At 39.7% G+C, this 18,819-nt stretch overlaps 1 protein-coding gene across 1 annotated transcript; it reads left to right on the top strand.

Moving 5' to 3' along the window:
- The first annotated feature begins 1,446 nt into the window (after positions 1-1,446).
- LYRM7 (LYR motif containing 7) lies at positions 1,447-15,997 on the top strand. Its single transcript, XM_080362365.1, has 5 exons — positions 1,447-2,142; positions 5,173-5,245; positions 5,903-5,973; positions 9,265-9,346; positions 15,470-15,997. The coding sequence occupies exons 1-5, from the start codon at positions 2,125-2,127 to the stop codon at positions 15,553-15,555; spliced, it is 330 nt and encodes a 109-aa protein (XP_080218491.1). The 5' UTR covers positions 1,447-2,124; the 3' UTR covers positions 15,556-15,997.
- The last annotated feature ends 2,822 nt before the right edge of the window (positions 15,998-18,819 follow it).

The raw sequence follows: 18,819 nt of genomic DNA, 5'->3' as shown, positions 1-18,819 counted from the left end.
CTGCTTGGACACATTCCTGTGCGATCTGCTCTGGGTGAACCTGCTTTAGCAGATGGATTGGACTAGATGATCTCCAGATGTCCCTTCCAACCCCAATCATTCTCTGATTCTGTGATTCTTCTTTAGGTCACCTAAAGAACCATGCCTGGGTTTTTTCCAGTATTAGGCTGGATTCATGTCCGACATTAGTGGGCAGAAAAACCAGGGTAATTGTTTCAATGTTGTAGTTGTTCTTCAGCTCCTGTGTACACATACGCAGGCACGTCGCAAGAAGAGCCAGAGGCCACGAATGCATTTGCAAAGAGCAAATTTTATTTTAGTTACCTCTCTACTGGAGGATCTCCGAAGCCACACCGAAGCTCCCAGGCAGAGGTGACACCAGCGGGGACACAGGCACTGGGCCTGCTGAGCTTGTCTGTATTTCAAGGCTTCAGGCAGGCACAACCTCCCGCTCTTTCTCACAACAAAGCAGGAATCTCAAACATAGTGATAAGGTGCCTAGAGTTTCTCACAGGCCTATGTTATGTAACACGGAGGTTCTACTCATCAAGCACACAAGGTCAGTAAAACAATTAGTGTGATCTATGTGCTTTTTCTACAGACAGGTGCAAGTCACTTGAGCGTATTTACATTTAACTAATCTCCTTGCCAAATCTTCCGCTATATCCCCATACAGAAGGGCTACTGATGTTGTCTGTCTGGATTTCTATAAAACATTTGATGTGGTGCCATACAACATCCTCTCTCTAAATTGGAGAGGTGTGGATTTGGTGGGTGGACTGTTTGGTGGATGAGGAACCAGCTGGATGGTTGCACCCAGAGTGTGGTGGTCAATGGCACAATGTCTGGATGGACACCGTAACAAGTGATGTGACTCGGGTCCATACTGGGACCAGTATTATTTAATATCTTAATGAATGACACAAACATTGGGAACAAGTGCAACCTCAGCAAGTTTGCGGATGGCACAAAGCTGAGTGGTGCAGTTGACACTCCTGAGGGACAGGATGCCACCCAGAGGAACCTGGAAAAGCTTGAGAAGCGGGCCCATGTGAACCTCATGAAGTTCAGCAAGGCCAAGTGCAAGGTCCTGCAGCTGGGCTTGGGCAACTTCCAGTATCAATACAGGCTGGGGGATGGAGGCATTGAGAGCAGCCTTGCAGAGAAGGACTTGGGGGTACTGGTGAGTGAAAGATTGGACAGGAGCCAGCAATGTGCACTTGCAGCTGTCACCTTTTACTGCAGGGTGACAATAAATCATGGCAGACCTTCTCTGTTAACCCACCCCCCCTCCCCACTGGGAAAGGTAAAAGGAGGAAGAGGGAGAGAGACTTACAAGTTGGAAAAAATTAAAAATGAGCGTATTTACATTTAACTAATCTCCTCACCAAATCTTCCGCTATATCCCCATACAGCCCCCTCAGAGTATTCTCTCCGAGAGACAATATGGTCAAGCAGGATATCAAACGGTCCAGTCAGTTCTGGTAAATAATCGTTGGTTACCTCCATATCAGCTTTTTTTTTTTTTTAACAAAAAAAGAAAGAAAGAAAGAAGGAAGGAAGGAAGGAAAGAAGGAAAGAAGGAAAGAAGGAAAGAAAGAAAGAAAGAAAGAAAGAAAGAAAGAAAGAAAGAAAGAGAAAGAAAGAAAGAAAGAAAGAAAGAAAGAAAGAAAGAAAAAGAAAGAAAGAAAGAAAGAAAGAAAGAAAGAAAGAAAGAAAGAAAGAAAGAAAGAAAGAAAGAAAGAAAGAAAGAATTAAAATTCAATCAAGTGCTTCTGGGAAGTAATGGCCAGCGGTGCAAAATAATGTGTTGGCCACAAACTGATGGCTTTCCAGTCACGCGTTTGAAACTATGACATCTTTCTTCAGAGGGAAGCAGGTGCAAACCCGTTATTTATTTTATGCCTGGCAGAGCCACCAGCGAAGGCAGCAGGGGATCGATTGGCCCCGGAGCGCCCGCGGCGGGGCAGAGAGTGCCCGGAACACGGGCGGCGGCGAGTGGCGCCCGGCGGGGCTCCGTTGGCGGCCGCACCGGTAGCGTGGCGGCGGGGGAGGAGGAGGGCCTGGAACGTGTTAATTCGTCACTTCCCCGCTCCCCCGGGCCGGAAGAGAACGGCGGTCGCCATGGCGAGCCGCAGGCAGGTGAGCTCGGCGCGCATGCGCGGCGGGGAGAGGCGGGGGACTCGGTGTGTCCTGTTGCGGCGACATCTTGGCGGTGTCTTCCGAGGCTGCCGGGGGAGAGCGGGGCCTCCGCGGTGTTCGGGGCTCGTCTCGAGTGAATTGGAGCCGGGGAGCGCCCGCGCGGGCCCGGCCCCGTTTGAGGCGGCGGCGGCGGCGGTGGTTGCCGGCCCCCTGCTCACAGCGGCCGCGGGTCCGACCCTGCCCACCCCGTCCGGCCTGCGCCCTGCGTGGAGCGGAGGGTCCCTCTTCCCGCAGCGTGCCGCAGGCGGGTGGTTGCCGCCGTGTCCCGGGTTTTAGTCCCTCCTGCGCTGCCTGGTGGCCGCCGTGCTTGGAGCTGGTGGTAGTGCATGCAGCGCCGAGCTGTGTTCCCTCTCAAATTTACAACACTAGCGTGTAAATAATAACTAGACACATTATATACCATGGGGAGTTTTTCCTTGTGTGCCATTGGAGGGCAGGAACGTTTTTCTTAGCAGTTCCTGGCATTTATTCTGAGCATTAACAGGCAGAGGCTTTCAGGCCAAAAAGGACATGACACTGGGTGATTGAACATGGAGTTTTGCATGCAAAGTCTGTCGTGGAAAAAGAAACACGTTGAGAGACTACAAGTGGAAGTTAATACACATAAAGAGAATGAATTGTGATGAGAAGATGGAGAAAAGCAAAGATGGGGGACTTATTTAAACCTTTTACCTTTGCAATATAGAGTACTTGGTGGGGGGAGTTGAGCCCCTGTTTTAGAAGTGTTCTAAAGCTTAGTATTAGGGATACACTAATGTATTAGGGGAATGTAGGGATACACTGATGTATTAGGGGAATTCTATGTTTCTTCAGGTGACTGTAGAGCTCAAGGGAGCCTGCATTAATATATCTTGTTTCAAAGTCATCTACTCCAATGTGGTGAAGAACTTTCCAGGAGGGGTCTGCAGAAATTTGCAAATAGCAGAGGAAGACGCCAGAAAATTGTTGATTAAAAAGTTCAGAATAACCGTGAAACACTCCTGCAGGTTTCACAACATATGTCTTTCACCCAAAACCATTTTTAATATTAATTTTACTGTTTGCAAAGATGGAGAAAATACTGTGGGGTAGAAATACTTCAGGATGTCCTGTCTAAACAATTTAGTCAAATCTCTTAAAATAGGTCTACAGAACAAGAAATGTATTTTCTGGGCTTTAGTTCTGTTGGTTTACTTTCCACAGATTCAGCCATCTGGGGAACGCTGCAATTAGAGGCAACATTATTCTGTTCAATTGCTAATTATTAAAGACACAGAAGCTGAAAAGGAATTACCAGAGTCCATGTTCTCTTCTATATGTCTCTGCTCAGGTTGATTTAACTGATTGTCAGGTGACATACTAACTCTTGTAAAAGTGACAAAAGTTTTTTACTTAAATGTTCCTGAGACTCTCAAGCAATTGAGAATGCACTGATTTGTCCTCTTTCCATAAACATTTGTAGTGCAGTATCATATACTCAACAGGAGGCTAAATCATAAATTCCAGTGGAAACAATGACACGGTCTAATCCACATGAAGTGAGATTTGAATTTGTTCATACTTGTAAGTTGTCCCTTAATAGCACTAAAGTTGTGGTAGTATTATGTTAAAGAAGCAGCAGTAGACTGGAAGGTTGCCTCTTCTTACTGTTTTATGTCTTCTTCCTCAAAACTGTCTTTTTGTGCATGTACACTTCTGGATGAATTATCTCAGTGTGTAGCCAAGTGACCAGCTGAGCGGAAGGTGAGAATCTAGCTTGAAAATGTAAAAGTGTGTTGACATCTGTTAGAAGTAGTAGCTTTCAGAGAAGCTTGCAGTTCTGCTCTCTGTCGTTAGCAGATTTAAAACAGAGGCAACATTTTTTTCAAGGCACTGCTGAGGTGTTTTTATTGGGTTTTCACCTTTAGGGGATAGTGTTTTGCATCTCCCACTCACAAATACAGCACATGCTGATGAAGAAGATGATTATTCCTCAGTTACAGCCCTGTGTTTCCTCTGCATCCTTCTAAGACATTTTTGGAATGTGAATTATGACAAAACAATTTAAGATTGTCATAAGCTACCTGGAATTGTGCCTTCTAGAGATGTAAAAACACACTAGAAAGTACTAGAAATAATTTCAAAATGTATCTTGTCTCAGTGTCAAATTTGGTTTCATTTTTTCTGTGCTTGTCACAGATTCTTTTCGATCTCTGACAAACATCAACAAATTCTGATAAGGACTTTGGGATTTCTTTAATTTCATTATGGTCTGCGTGTATAAATAGCCAAACAGCATGACTGTGAGTTGTGATTCTTGGGGGTTTTACTTTACGTACATGCTGAGGTGCATTATCTCTACATTCTAAATCCTAATTTTTAGTGTGGGAAGGACTTTGGTTTAAGTTGGTTTTGCCACATCACCTCTAGAAGATTATATCCAGGTATTATATGGAGACATGAAAAATAATTGTTGAATTAGTTAATACACAGTTGGAGATCTTTTTGAAATTCACTTTTCTTACGTTGGTTTGTAAATGTGAGAATACTGCAGCCATTTATATTTCTACCTTTTTTTTTTGTAATCTGAAAATATCCAGTGATCTACCCTTGATAGTTCCTTCAGGTGACTTGACTTTTAGAGTTATTCCAATTCTGTTATGTGTTTTTGTTATTGGCAAAATAAATATGTTTGCATCAATGTATTTTCAGGATTATATTCCTGTCATGCCAAATGATTATTTAGGGGTGTGGTGCTAGTACTCTCTAGCATCTTGGATTAATTTGAAGCATATAGAACTACCTAGGGTTTTTATTTCTTCACATCTGCTTTGGCTACAAATTATTTGATCGGAAACTGAGGTAAAATATCTTAGATACTGATTCCATATCAAGTTCTGTTCTAAATGGAAAGAACCTGAAAAATCAACTAGAGCACTCTTAAACTACATGTTCATTTTGACTAAGAATTCTGCTAGCAAACAAGCTAATTCTATTATGTTGTATTGGCAGGTTTTGAAGCTTTTTAAATTACTACACAGAACCCGGCAAGAAGTTTTTAAAAATGATACCAGAGCTCTTGAAGGTAAGAGAGATTTTTTTTGTGTGGTGGATGCTTACTATGTTTCTGTGGAACCTTCTCTAAATACAGAGGATTCTTAACGCAGTCATTCTTTAAATTATTGCCTTCCACATTTTATGCATAATCATTGGGAAAACTTGTGTGTCCATAACCAGACATCCATTAATTTGAAACAAAAACCTGGTTGTGAGACTCAAGCACTCAAGCTATATTTCTTATGGAAAACATATCTTTTTGGAACCTTGGTGATCTTCCTGGTTCCCCCTCACTCCCCCTCCCTTTTTTTTTTTACTTCCTCTCTTCAGCCCAGCAAACCATTTTTAAATGTACTAAGCATTTGGGTTGATTTTATGTACGATTGCTCCTCAGGGGATAAATATTGATTTTTTTTTTGTAAACCAACTTGCAGTAGTGACTTCTGTATGTTAGTTATTTTTAAGGTCAGAATGCTAGATAGGCAGTTATGTTCCTATAACAGTCAACTTAAATTACAACTTCACCTGAATTCCATAGAAATCTTATATTAACTTACTTGAGGCAAAGTGTACCAGAAAGGTTCTATAAAGGACATAGAATACTGACCTTTGAGGCAGTGACAAAGACAAGATAGATTTTGTTGTTGTTGTTTGCACTTTAGTTTTTTTTGTTTACCTTATATAGCTGCAAGACAAAAGATAAATGAAGAATTCAGGAATAACCAATATGAGACATCTGAAGAGAAGATAAATGAGGTACTTCCTGTTTTCATTGGTTTTTCCACTTTGCATAGAAGTACTTATATATGAGATATTTACTTAAAGGATCTCTAAACCAATGTGAGCACTTACTGAGACATTATGAGAGCCAGATGAGTTTGAAAAGGCTTTTATATGGATCTTAGTTTATAGATACATTGATATGTCCATTAGTATTAATAGTATATTATAGAATTTTGCACATTCAAAAATACATAATGAGAAAGTGTCTTCTGGTAGTTCAATATGCTTATTTTGAAGCTTCTAATAATATTATGGGAAAAAATGCTCTACGTTGCTATTTTCATGTAAATATTTTTTATACTTGGCTCATAATGTCTATCTAAGCTGTGTTCACTTAAATTTGCGTGGTCTTTGTTGGATAGAGAAGCACAAAAAGTACAGAAAAATTAAATAGTCTGCTGATTTACTGGCAGACATGAGAATTGCTTTGGTTCCTGATCACAAATGAGGCAACATCTTTCATTGGAGGCAAAAAAAAGCCAAATGATCATGACTATTGTATATACTGAGGTATCAATTATACTACTGGGATTTTTGGTTTTTCTTTTCTCATGGTGCATTAAAAGGAGTAAAATGTTCTGTTAACTCACTGTGTGAGTTACCTTTGCTCAGTTGTTATCTTAACAGTTTTTACTGAGTCATTTTTCTAAAGCTTACTGAGGCCTGAAATGAAACATCTGTATTTTAGATATTTTTAGTTCTTAACATCCATACAGAGTGAATAGTTCAGGCCTTGTCATTCAGCCTTTTAACTGATTCTATTTGCGTTGTCATTGGGCACTAACTGGAAGAAAGTGCCTCCATCTGTCCTTTGCAGAAGTAAATCTAAAACTTTGCATCATACCAGCCACTGGACAATAACATGAATAGCTCTTAGCATTTATGTAGGACTTTCTAGCATTTCTGCTTGCTGTTAGACCCCTATAGTAATACTTGTGTCTTTGTGTTTCCAGTGTCTGAGCAATTAAATTGTATGTTCTTTTTGTTGTAGATATACAGAACAAATACTTGCTGTAATTTTTAAAGCTGTATTTGTTAGGGGTGACAACCTGCAAAATACACGTATGTAAGTTTTTAGCGTGGGTTAATAGAGATTGCAGAGGGATCTAGATAGAGAAAAGGACAATCACCAGCTGCATGAAGTTCAACAAGGGCAAGTCCTGGATTTTGCACCTGGGAAATGGCAACCCTGTCTGTACATACAGACTGGGGGACAAGATGCTGGAAAGCAGCTCTGCAGAGTGGGATCTGGGGATTCTGGTCGATGGCAAGTTGAACATGAGCCAACAGTGCCCTGGCAGCCAAGAGGGCCACCCATGTCCTGGGGTGCATCAAGCACAGCATTGCCAGTGGGATGAGGGAGGTGATTGTTCCGCTCTGCTCTGCACTGGTGCGGCCTCACCCGGAGCACTGTGTGCAGTTCTGAGTGCCATAGGATAAAAAAGATACAAAGCTACTGGAGAGTGTCCAGAAGAGGGCTATGGTGTTGCTGAAGGGTTTAGAGGGGAAGCTGTGTGAGGAGCAACTAAAGTCACTTGGTTTGGTCAGCCTGGAGAAGAGGAGACTAAGGGGAGACCTCATGGTGGCTACAGCTTCCTCACAAGGGAAGGAGGAGGAGCAGATGTTGATCTCTTCTCTCTGGTGACCAATGACAGAACCCGAGGGAATGACAGGAAGATGTACCAGGGAAGGTTTAAGTTGGACATTAGGAAAAGGTTCTTCACCCAGAGGATGCTGGAGCACTGGAACAGGCTCCCCGGGGAGGTGTCACGGCCCCAAGCCTGACAGTGTTCAAGAAGAGACTGGACAATGCCCTCAGACACATGGTGTGAACTGTGGGGTTGTCCTGTGCAGGGACAGGAGCTGGACTCGATGATACTTGTGAGTCCCTTCCAACTCAGGATATTCTATGATATCTGTATTAAATGTGTCAGTGGAAGAAATTCTAGACTTTCATCACAAGTACAGAATCCTTGAACATCATAGAACCTGTCATATTTATTATGTAAGCATATATATATATATACTGAATAGACTCAGAGGCAGATGAACTGGATCAAATTATAAACAGGACTGTGGGAATTTGTACACTTGCATAAACACAGGGGTGTTAGTGTTCTGCTTTGTACAGCAGCTAAAAAAATGAATATTGACCAACCAAATGTGCATTTTATTTTGTCAGAAATGTGCTCTAATATGACATCAAATATTTAGTTATGTAGTAACCTCAGCAGGAAGGAGTGACTGTCTGCAGTATCAGAATGTGAGATGTGTCAGCTGAATCTGTTGCAGCATTTCAGTTCTGATCAGGAGTGCACTTCTGAAGTTATCTTAGTTATCGCCACTCCCTGTGATTTGACTTATTTGTCAAGTAGTCTCAGAGCAAATAGCAGAATTCCTTTAAGATGAATCTGAAGAACAGGGTGTGTGCCAGGAGCATGCAGCCTAGCTGCTAATAGACATTCAGTAGGGTAACTGGTCCAAACCCTTGGAAAGGGAGAGGAGAAATTCAGTGTAGATGTCAAGTCTTGAGTTGTAACTCTTGCAAAGATCCACTTCTGTTGGTACACCCTACTTCCTAGTGTAAGCATGTCTCCCAAAGTGTCTCACTTGTGCATTTTCATTTATTTCTGACACAGAAATAAATAACTATTTGGATTCTCTTAATCACCCAGCAAAACTAGCAAGAGTGCTTCTGCTTCTCCATTGGATGAGGGAAAGAATCCTAGGCCTTTTGCCAAATATTAGTGCCTTTTCAAATGTTTAGGTAGGGCCTTGTTCCTGTACTGCTTTTCTGTGAAACTTCAGTATTCTTAATTCTTTTCATGTTTTGCCCATATTTTTGCCTCCAAATTTAATGAGCAGGAATGTTGGAAGAACAAGATTTGCCTTTTGCTAGGTGCAGTCGAATGTATTGAGGCATTCACCAATGTCTGTGGTCATTGGAAACTAGTTACTTGTTTTGATAGTTGGATTCCACCTTATTGATGTGCAGTTTTCATTGGGTATATAGATTTTTATACTGCTGTGTGTTACTGAGCGCTGTATGTCAAGGTAGCTTATATATCCATCTATAAGTTATTCCAGGATCCTCAAAGTAAAAGCTATGTATAGATAGTGCATAACTAACTGAGTAATAGAACTGACTGGTTTTATTATTTGAATAGCTGTCTAGTATGGAAAATGTCTTCAGGAATAATTTCATATTATTTAAATTATTCTGTTCTGTTGTCTTTTGTTGTTGTGTGTTTTTCTTTTTACTAGCTTCTGAAAGTAGCTTCAGATGTTGAAGTGATTCTCAGAACTTCTGTTATTCAGGCAGTTCACACAGATTCCGACAAAATATGTGAGTAAAGCTGCATGCTAAAAATATATTTTAAACTGTTGTAGTTCACTAAATAAATATGAAACTTGAAAACTGTGTGAAGGGACAGAGAGGACGGAAGTCTGTCTATCTGTAATTTCTCTGCTCAAACCCTTAATTTAAGCCTGTTGGCTAATGGCTTTGCCTGGGACAGGTGGAGGTTGCAAAGGTACAAAGTTTCTACACAAATATTTTGAAATACAAAGGCTGCTAGAAAACTTGCAGTGCGTGCATTAAATGCCCTCATAGAGAGAAAAAAGTTGTAACTTGGTAGCTTAAGTATTAGGAGCGATAGCAATTATGTAGCAATTCAGCGCACATATACTGGTTCATCCCTGGCTATGTATGCCTAAATGTCCCAGCTGCAATACCTGTAGGTGCATGCTCTACCAAGTAGGAAGAAGCTGCCTGTGGAGAATTAGCAAATTCAGTATTTATTTGTGCTCTCCATGGCATAGCTTTTTATTTGGGGATTGTGTTCTTTTCCAAAACCTTACTCTGACAATTTAAGTTTCAGATAATGCCTTGGAAGATTCGTAACAGAACTATGGCTTTGATGAAAAGCGTATCTAATTGTGAAATTTTAGTTCCTGGTTTAGAAGTTCTTTTATCTTACAGCGAAACACGAGAGAATTAGTAGGTTCAGGATACAACTGTGTGATAGAGGATAGGAAAAACTTTCAGCTGTGTACATTGTTTTGTTTCTCTTAATGGTGTCTTTAAGTTTTTTTAACTGTTTGCAGGTTTAGATTTGGTAAAGCATTAAACTTTAGAACAGCCGTTTGGATTGAGGCCTAAGGTAAGTCTAGACCAGTGTCCAGTCTTCCACAGTGATCCTAGGCAGATGACAGTAGAAACATAGGAACAGAGGAAGTGATTTTTTGCATTTTCCAGCTGTTTACACCTGGCAGCACTTCCTGAGCCAGGGATTGCTTCTGTTTCAGCTATCCTCAGTGGGTTTCTCTCTCGTGAACTTGTTCTTGTCAACTTACATGTATTTCTTATTCAGGATGGATCATTAAAGACTGTTTTCCAAATTTGTTAAACAGCACAGATACTAACAAAAATACTTGCAGAACTTAACTTCAAACATCTCTCCATTGGGATACCTGTCCATTAATTGTTCACTTTCCACAGTTTAACCAGTGACTTATCCATGCTAGACCTTCTGTCATAATAAGGCTGTTGTTTTCTTAAAAGCATTCACTGAGGGACTTCTGGGAATCCAAGCATGTTGGGGCAGCCCCCCAAGAGGTCTTCAGAGAACTCCAGCAGGGACTATAATGCAGAACATCCCTTACAAAAGCCACGTGAATTCCATGAATTCATGTTCAGATACTGATTTATATTCTAGTACTGTGTGAGTGTGTAGGGCTGGGGTTAGGACAGTCAGAGCCCACCTGGATTTTATCTTGGCAAGGAATGTAAAGGACCACAAGAACAGCTTCTACGGATATATCAGTAGCAGAAAGAAGAGGAGGGAAAATATGGGCCCACAGCTGAACAGGGCAGGGGAACTGGTAATAAAGGCCATGGAAAAGACCAGGGTGCTTGGTACCTTCTTCACCTCAGTCTTTACTGCCAAGGTTTGCCTTCATGAGTCATGGGCCTTGAATCATTGGGAATGTCTGGAGTGAGGATGACTTACTTTTGGTAGAGCAGGAAAGGGCTGGGGAACATTTGAACAGATGGGCCTTAGACAAATCCACAGGACCTGATGTGTTGCACCCATGGGTGATGAAGGAGCTGGCCGTTGTCATTGTAAGGCCACTTTTGATCATCTTTGAAAGGTCATGGTGATTAGAGTAGTTGCCTGACGACTGCAAGAAAGCAAACATCACTCCTCTTTTTATAATAAGGACAAGAGAGAAGATCTGGGAAACTGGTCAGCCTCACCTTGATATCTGGGAAGGTCGCTGAGCCACTCCTGGAAGCTGTTTCCAAATGTTCTAACAACGGCATGGGGACTGGGAGTTGTCAGCAATGATTTACAAAGGGGACATCTTCTCTGACTGATATCCTTTTGCAGTGAAATGGCTTGACTTAGTGGACAAGGGGAGAGTAGTGGTGTTTGTCCGTTTTGACTGTAGCAGAGCTTTAATATTGCCTCCTTTAAAATCTCCATAAACAAAAAGTGATACAATTGCCACCACCTAATTCTGCAGACTTAGAGACATGATGGCAATGAGGTTTGTGCGGAAGGAAGAAGTCTTCCAGAGTCTGAATACTAACCAGAAAAATTTTGTCCTGCAGCAAAAAATGTGGAGTATGTCTGTACACACAGTGTATTTGACCTGCTTATGAATGCAAAAGATGTCATTATCCAGTCTCTTGCCAATTCTTCTTTTTTGTTGATTTGTTTTGGAGGTTTGTTTGGTTTGTTTTTTTGTTTGTTTGTTTTCTGTATCTGTTTTTGATAGATATAAGCTTTGCTTCTCTGTAATAGATCTTACTGCAGTAAGAACAATACAATAATCTTGAAACAGCCATTTCAGTTTGAGAGCTATGTGTTTTGTGTGTGTTTGGAATATATATTGAAGTGAGAAATATTTTGTCTTGATAATGTAGTGAATCACCAATTTAAGATCAGGAATGCTTAGAAAAGAAATCCAGAGCATCGTGATAGAAGTTCACAGAATAATATTGAACAAGACAAAAAAATGCATAGAATGGATAGATATTCTTACTTGTCCTGGTAAACTTAAAATGTGAAGAGTATTCAGTAAAGCTGGAATTTACAGTCAAAGCTAATACCAAAAAAGTACTTTTTTAGTTTACACAATGAAAAATTCTTAAAGGTCCTGGCAATGAATATTTTTTGTAAATTGGTTAGTTACAGAACATTATTTCTTTGTGCCATTCTTTGAGCAGGCTTCTAGTGTGTTTGCATCTTTCCTAAGAATCCAGCTTTGATTATTTATATAGCACTCTGAATTAGGCAGTCCTGGTATAGCTCTTTATATATTATTAATGTCACAGGTAGCACAGAGTAAGCCATTAGAAAATATCTGAAACTAAAAGTTCAAAATTTTTAGGGAGTTGAGGTAATCGTCACCATATTTTGATAGCAGTTTATGGTGAATAGCATCATCAGTGTATTGTGTAAAATTTTACCTATAAACGGGTGTGGTTTCCACTACTGCTTCACTTTGTTGAATCTCTCACCCTACTGTTCCCATCCTTTCTTGTTTGTAAAGAAACATTGTCTGAGATTAAAATGATGAAAAAAGTTGGAAATGGGGCTTCAGCTTCCAGTTGAATCTATGGCTAGGTGGTGATGTGGTTTAACCCCAGCCAGCAGCTATGCCCCACACAGCCACTTGCTCACTCCTTACAGTAGGATGGGGGATTAAAAAAGTAAGCAAACTCATGGGTTGAGATAAAACCAGTTTAATAGTTAAAGCAAAAGCCACAAACACAGAGAAGCAAAGTAAGAAGAAATTCATTCACTACTTCCCATGGGCAGGCAGGTGTTCAGCCATACCCAGGAAAGCTGGGCTCCATCACACCAAATGGTTACTTGGGAAGACAAACACCATCACTGCAAATGCCTCCCCGTTCTTCCTTCTTCTTCCAGCTTTTACTGCTGAGCACAATGCCATGTGGTATGTAATATCCCTTTGGTCACTCAGTGTCAGCTGTCCCGACTGTCCCCCCTCCAAACATCTTGTGCCCGTATATAATGAAAATATCAAGTGGATCTGCTTTTTGACACCTAGGAGCCAGTTTTTCGCAGGAAGTTTGTTGTAGGGAGTGCCTGTGTAGGTATAGAAGGTATATGAATCTGCTTAGAACATTGAAGGGGTATTCAATTCCAGTACAGCTTTGATTAAAGAAGTTTTAGCCGATCAAAATCAACCTTTTTGATCCTTAATCTTTATGCTCTACACTGACTTGTATAGTGCCAATAGAATTACATTGCTTTTATGGTATCATCTTGTATTAAATGAGAGGCTTGGGACAGATTTATTACCAACAACAACAACAAAGTAGAAGTGTAGCCCTAACGTGGCTGCTATAGTTGCTGTTTGTTGGCAAATAAAAATAAGCAACCTCAGTTGAAAAGTTTTTGTTTCATAGTGCTTCATCTTAGGTGCTACATGTTTGTTTTGGAAACCTTGTAGGTGAAGATTTATTTTGCTGTAATAGAAAGTATATTGGCCTATTTGGGGAAAATAAAAAAAAAGACAATGTAGTAAAATACTTACTAATTTAAATGCAGCCCAAATATATTATTTCCTTGCTTATTCCCAAGCCATTGTGCTGCCTCTACCCTCCAAAAAAAATTGAAGTGATTGGTTACTATGTTGTGTGAAAGAAAGGGAGGGGAGAGGGAACACCAGAACACCACAAAGCTATAGGTAAAATGTTTGAGAGATCTAGTGCTGCCACTAGTTTCTTTAAGTAAGTTCCTGTCAGAATATTTTGATTCTTAACTTTTTGTGTTATAGCTAAAAATATACAATTTAACTACACCTGGTGTTTTTTCTTCCTTTTAATTTCAGTCCTGTATCTCTAAAATAACTATTTAATAACTGAAAATAAAAAGCCAAAGACTTGTCTTAGATAGTGAGAATAAATGTTGGTAAGGGGAACATTTTTCTTAATCAAGTGAAACCATTCTTTCTTGTCATAGAAGCAGTGCACAGGGCCATGTTATCCTTTAAAAATAATTTGAGATGCAGTGGGGTATAGTCATGTTAGGATTCACTGGTAAATCTTTAAAAATTAAAGAAAAAAGAAATTAGGCTGAGGTTTTCTTACAGAAGAGAATACAATTTCAATTAGGAGCTTGTTAGTCATATTAGACAGTTTTTCTGATTTGTTTTTTTCATGTTTCAGTCTGTTACTCAGTAGTATACAAATGTCTCTTCTCTACATTTTGCTTTAATTTCAGATTAAGCTGATTCAAGTAGAGCTTACATTTTAGTAATATACCACACGTGCAGTATGTTTGATGATTTTGATTCAATGTGTTGGCAATGTATGTTCAAAACTTAGCTTTCAAAAGGAAGGTTTAAAATTCTTCTTTCAATCTTCATTTGTTTGGACGTTTGCTTTTCTGTATTTCGTATCCAATTCTGTTTTTCTTTGGTATTGTTGTTTCATGTACCTATTCTCTTAGAAACCTATTAAGTGTGTCAGTATCAGTACGGAGATGCAAAAAGAACACGCCTTCAAGGGAATCAGTTTTCTTTCTTATAAAATGTGGGATATCAATGCACGTTGGACAGAATAATCACAGAATGACAGGATCATTTTGGTTGGAAAAGAACTTTTAGGTCATCAAGCCTAACCGTTAACTTAACACTGCCAAGTCCAGTCTTACTCATTATGCACACATGCACACAAACACACACAGTTTTACAGGCTTACTGTACCTTTCACAGTTGTCTGACATAGTCAAAGTACAGCATTATGATTTTAGTTGTTTGTGCTTTAGTTTTTGCTGCTGGAACAAATCTGACAGGACAGAGCTTCTCCTTCCCTTCATGAAGAAAGGACAAGATGGTTTCTGAAGAGCTAGATGGCAAGAACTTAGAGTCAGGAAGAGGTTAAAATGGTGAATGATTAGAAAGCCATAGCACACTGCACTTCTGTGGTGATATGGTGGCCATAATATTCATTTGATGCTTTATTTTCCGGTTGGCCTTTAAAATAGGTAAGACAAAATTAGTATTACAGATCAGAATACAGATTATTGGGAGAGAGGGCTAAGTCAAATTTAGTATTAGTTTTTTGAACTCTTGAAGTAAGGATAATGTGGCTCAGGCATAATGAAATTGCCGTTCTCTCACTTGCTAAATTTTACTGCAACACTTTACTATTTTTTTTGTGCATTCTTAATGCCATTAAAATATTTTCAGTGCTTTTAAAAGGAAAAGGGGAAAGGCATTATCCTGACCAACAGCAGGTAAAAATCTTAATATGATTTTGTCTTGGGTAGGTACCATGATGTGTGTACACTTACCAGAAGTTCAGATTCTCAGTAATCTGATTTTTTGTTGTAACTCATTTTTTTTGTGTTTAAATTTAAAAACAACTTTAGAATTTTAAATCATATTTTCCATAAGATAATATAGGCTTTTTTTTTTTCTATTGCAGTGCTCATACCCAGGAAAGATCTTCTACAAGACAATACTCCTTACTTTGATAAACCATCAAAAAAGCGTGAATCCCCAGAACGTTAAAATCCTGTGAGGAGATCTCTGGATACCTATGTTAAAGCTAAATTTTAAAAACAGTTAAGTGTTGTTACCAGGAAAAGAGGGACTGAAACCAAGACACCAATGTTATTGTGTGCTGTGATATCATCATGCACTTCTATGGAAGATACTAATACTTGCACAGAAACTCAAGACTCACAGTTCTTTTAAAAATACACTGGTGAACTGTGTTATTTCAGCCAGGAGTGTTTTTAATTATGACAGTTGTTAGATATTGTTTCCTAGCAACCCAGAGTTTTTCAAAACCAAATACAAGTTAAATGGAGTTCTTAATCCTGATAATATTTATTTATCAGTTTATTTTCAATCAGACGCTGCTTTGAAGTAATGTGACACCATCAAAAGCATGGTTTCTGAAGCTGTCATTAATTGTGCACTAGTATACTGTGATGTTTCAGACAGGTCTTAAGGCTTATCTGAATAAATTATTGAGATTTTACAGATGGGAGAGTGTGTGTAGTGTTTTTATTCTCCCCCACACCTTTGAACAAGCAGGAGTGGCAGGATTTGAGTTCTTAGATGATGGCAGAACAAGATACCCCAGCCACAACCTAACCTAACGATGTCGGTTTAGATCACATGGTTTATTAATTTAAGGTTTTTGTTTTATCTTGTGATTACAGAGTGACTGACTGAAGCATTTTCCAAGTGAAAGAGGCTTGTTGCTTAGATGCAAGTGATCTGATTTGCCTAGAGTGAATTCATGGTGAATTTATTTACTAAGCCCTTATCACTTCTGGTTTTTTAAAGGAGACTTAATTGCTTCTTGCAGAATTCATCACAATGATCTGTTCATAGAATTTTCTCTGTGTGACACTGGTAACAGGCACTATACTAGGATCTGAATACCTCATACACGAGTGAGGTAGCCTAGTACTACCTCTCAGCAGTGTTTCAGGTCCCAGTTATCCTGTTTATTTCTAATAGGCCTCCAATATGTCAATATTGCATATCCATATGGTTTCTGAAATGGCTTTACCGATTGAGTAGAACAGAAAACTAGTGCCTGCATCCAGTCTCTTCCTCACACAGCATGTCAGTGCAACAAGAACTCTTTTCTTTAAAGCTAGCTCCTCTGGCTACCATGGGCAGGGCAGCCAACAGCAACTAAGTTGTCAGGAATCCCCTTTCAATTGCACTGATAGCTCCCTGCATTGTAGCTAGAAGGTAACAGGCAAATGATGAGAGATGGAATGAAATAAGTGCAGTTTCTGCTGTTTGTGTAAACATCTTGGTCTGTAGGGGATGTGCTTTTCTAGGCGCCTTGTATTGTTCACTTCCCTAAGGACAAGGTATATTCTATGTTTGGTTTCGCATCCCTCTGCAGCCTGCCCGCGTTTTTTTTTTCATAAAGCGTGTAAGAGACGGGTATGCAAGGGATTAAAAATAGAAGGTAGTTGTGGCTGTAAGAAGAAAATGAAACAGAACATTACCTCAAGCGAAGTGACTAATTTTTAAGCAAGAATAATTAAATGGGTGTCTGTCAAGAATGGCAAATTATATAACCATTAAGGTTTATATCCCATGGCGTGCTGGATTTGGGGGAAATCCATCTCTCAGACCCATTGCTTTAGGCTCTGGGGTTAGTGTACTAGTGGTTTTATCCTTCAGATTGATGTCATGGAACTGAGGCCTGGTAGGTCTTCACTCTTTTGTTAGCGATGCAGAATAGTATTGACTGTTACCATGCAAAATATGTACCAAAAGACTTAGTGATGTCAACAGTAGATGGCGGTCTTTGTATGATGCTTGAGGAAACTGCAAGTGAAGAAACTATTTTCATGTGACTATTGCTCTGGGTTTGTTCTGCTGTCTTGTGTTTCAGCTTTTTACTTTTAATAAAAATTAACACATGAATAGAAAGATAGTGTGGAAATGTCAATTTACAGGATCAGGCGTGGGATTCGACAGGCATTTGTGTGCTTCTTCTTACCTACGACTTGAATATTCATAATAAAAATACAGAATGAGTCACCTGAATAACGTACACAACTGCTGAAAATAAAAAAGTTGGTAGAATTTACTGGCCTTCAGAACAAGTCCCCTTACACTCTTGTGCAGTATCTTTATGGTCCTTGTGCATTCCTGGGCAGCAAAGACAGACTGAGTTTTGCTCTGCTGAGATGAGGAAAATCAAGTCGATACGCGAAAGATTACTAATGTAAGAGACTGATGGCCCTATTTATTGCTCTTGTTTCAATACGAACTTAAATAGGAATCTGGGTGTATCCAGACCGGGATAAATACAAGTCACAATAAGGAATAGAGCCTAAAAGTATCACAGAGTTGGTCACTGTCTGGGCAGGTGTTTGCTTTCTGCAAATCTTCATTTCCAACCTTAAAAGATGCACAAGCCTGCTTAATGAGCAGCTGGTGATTAAAGACTTCTCTTTGCTTTTGGTGGCAGTAACTGTTCCTCTTCCCCTTATTCCGTGCTTATTTATTGGTTCACATTCCGGTACCCAGTCATCTCCCCAGCTTCTGTTTCCATTTTGTTTAGCTTTGGTTATGAATCTATTCTTGATACTGCTGGCTTTGCGTTCATATATATCTTTATTTTCTTGAATTAATATCAGTAATAATGGTGAAAGGACAGGAAGTATTGTTGTGTTCCCTCTGCAAAGATTTGTGGAGGGGTTTTGATAGATAAAGATTTGTTGTTGAATTAGACAGGCTCAAAGGAATCTCAAGGCCGCTTTGAGAAGCTGAGAACAGAATCTGCTGTGAGAAAGAGGGGTGTTCCACAATCACCGGGGTCCTGGCGTGGCGTGAATCACCAGACGTATCATCAGTGAGACTCCAGCGCGTGGACAGCCCATGATACTCATTTAGCAAATCCATGCTTGGAGCGTGGACGCGTGATTAGAATATAGTTGCATATATAAGGAGGCTTGTTTCTGTAATAAATGGCTTTGCGTGATTCACATTGAATCGGAATGCTGAGTCCTTTATCGTTCCAACAAAGATTGAAGTGTTAGCTGAAACTGTTTAAAACATTACAGGGGCCTTCACATAATTACTTGGGAGGGAAAAAGGTTGATTCCTTACCACAGAAAATGTAGTTTAATAGGCTCACAATAAAATGATTCAGTCACATTAAACTTTTTCAAGTTTACTAGAACTGCAGGACTTTAGAGCAGACATACATGCCTTTCTTCCAAAGAATGCATCATCAGTCTTAAAAGATTAGCCTTAAAGGTAATAGTTCTTTAAACTGTAGTTTAAATA

Source organism: Nesoenas mayeri (assembly GCF_963082525.1).
Source record: "Nesoenas mayeri genome assembly, chromosome: Z".
NCBI classification, from domain to species: Eukaryota; Metazoa; Chordata; class Aves; order Columbiformes; family Columbidae; genus Nesoenas; species Nesoenas mayeri.
This window is presented reverse-complemented; position numbering and strand designations above follow the sequence as displayed.

Coding starts and splice junctions, on each gene's coding strand:
- LYRM7 (XM_080362365.1), top strand. Junction 5,246..5,902: donor TGATACCAGAGCTCTTGAAG/GTAAGAGAGATT, acceptor TACCTTATATAG/CTGCAAGACAAAAGATAAAT. Junction 5,974..9,264: donor CTGAAGAGAAGATAAATGAG/GTACTTCCTGTT, acceptor TCTTTTTACTAG/CTTCTGAAAGTAGCTTCAGA.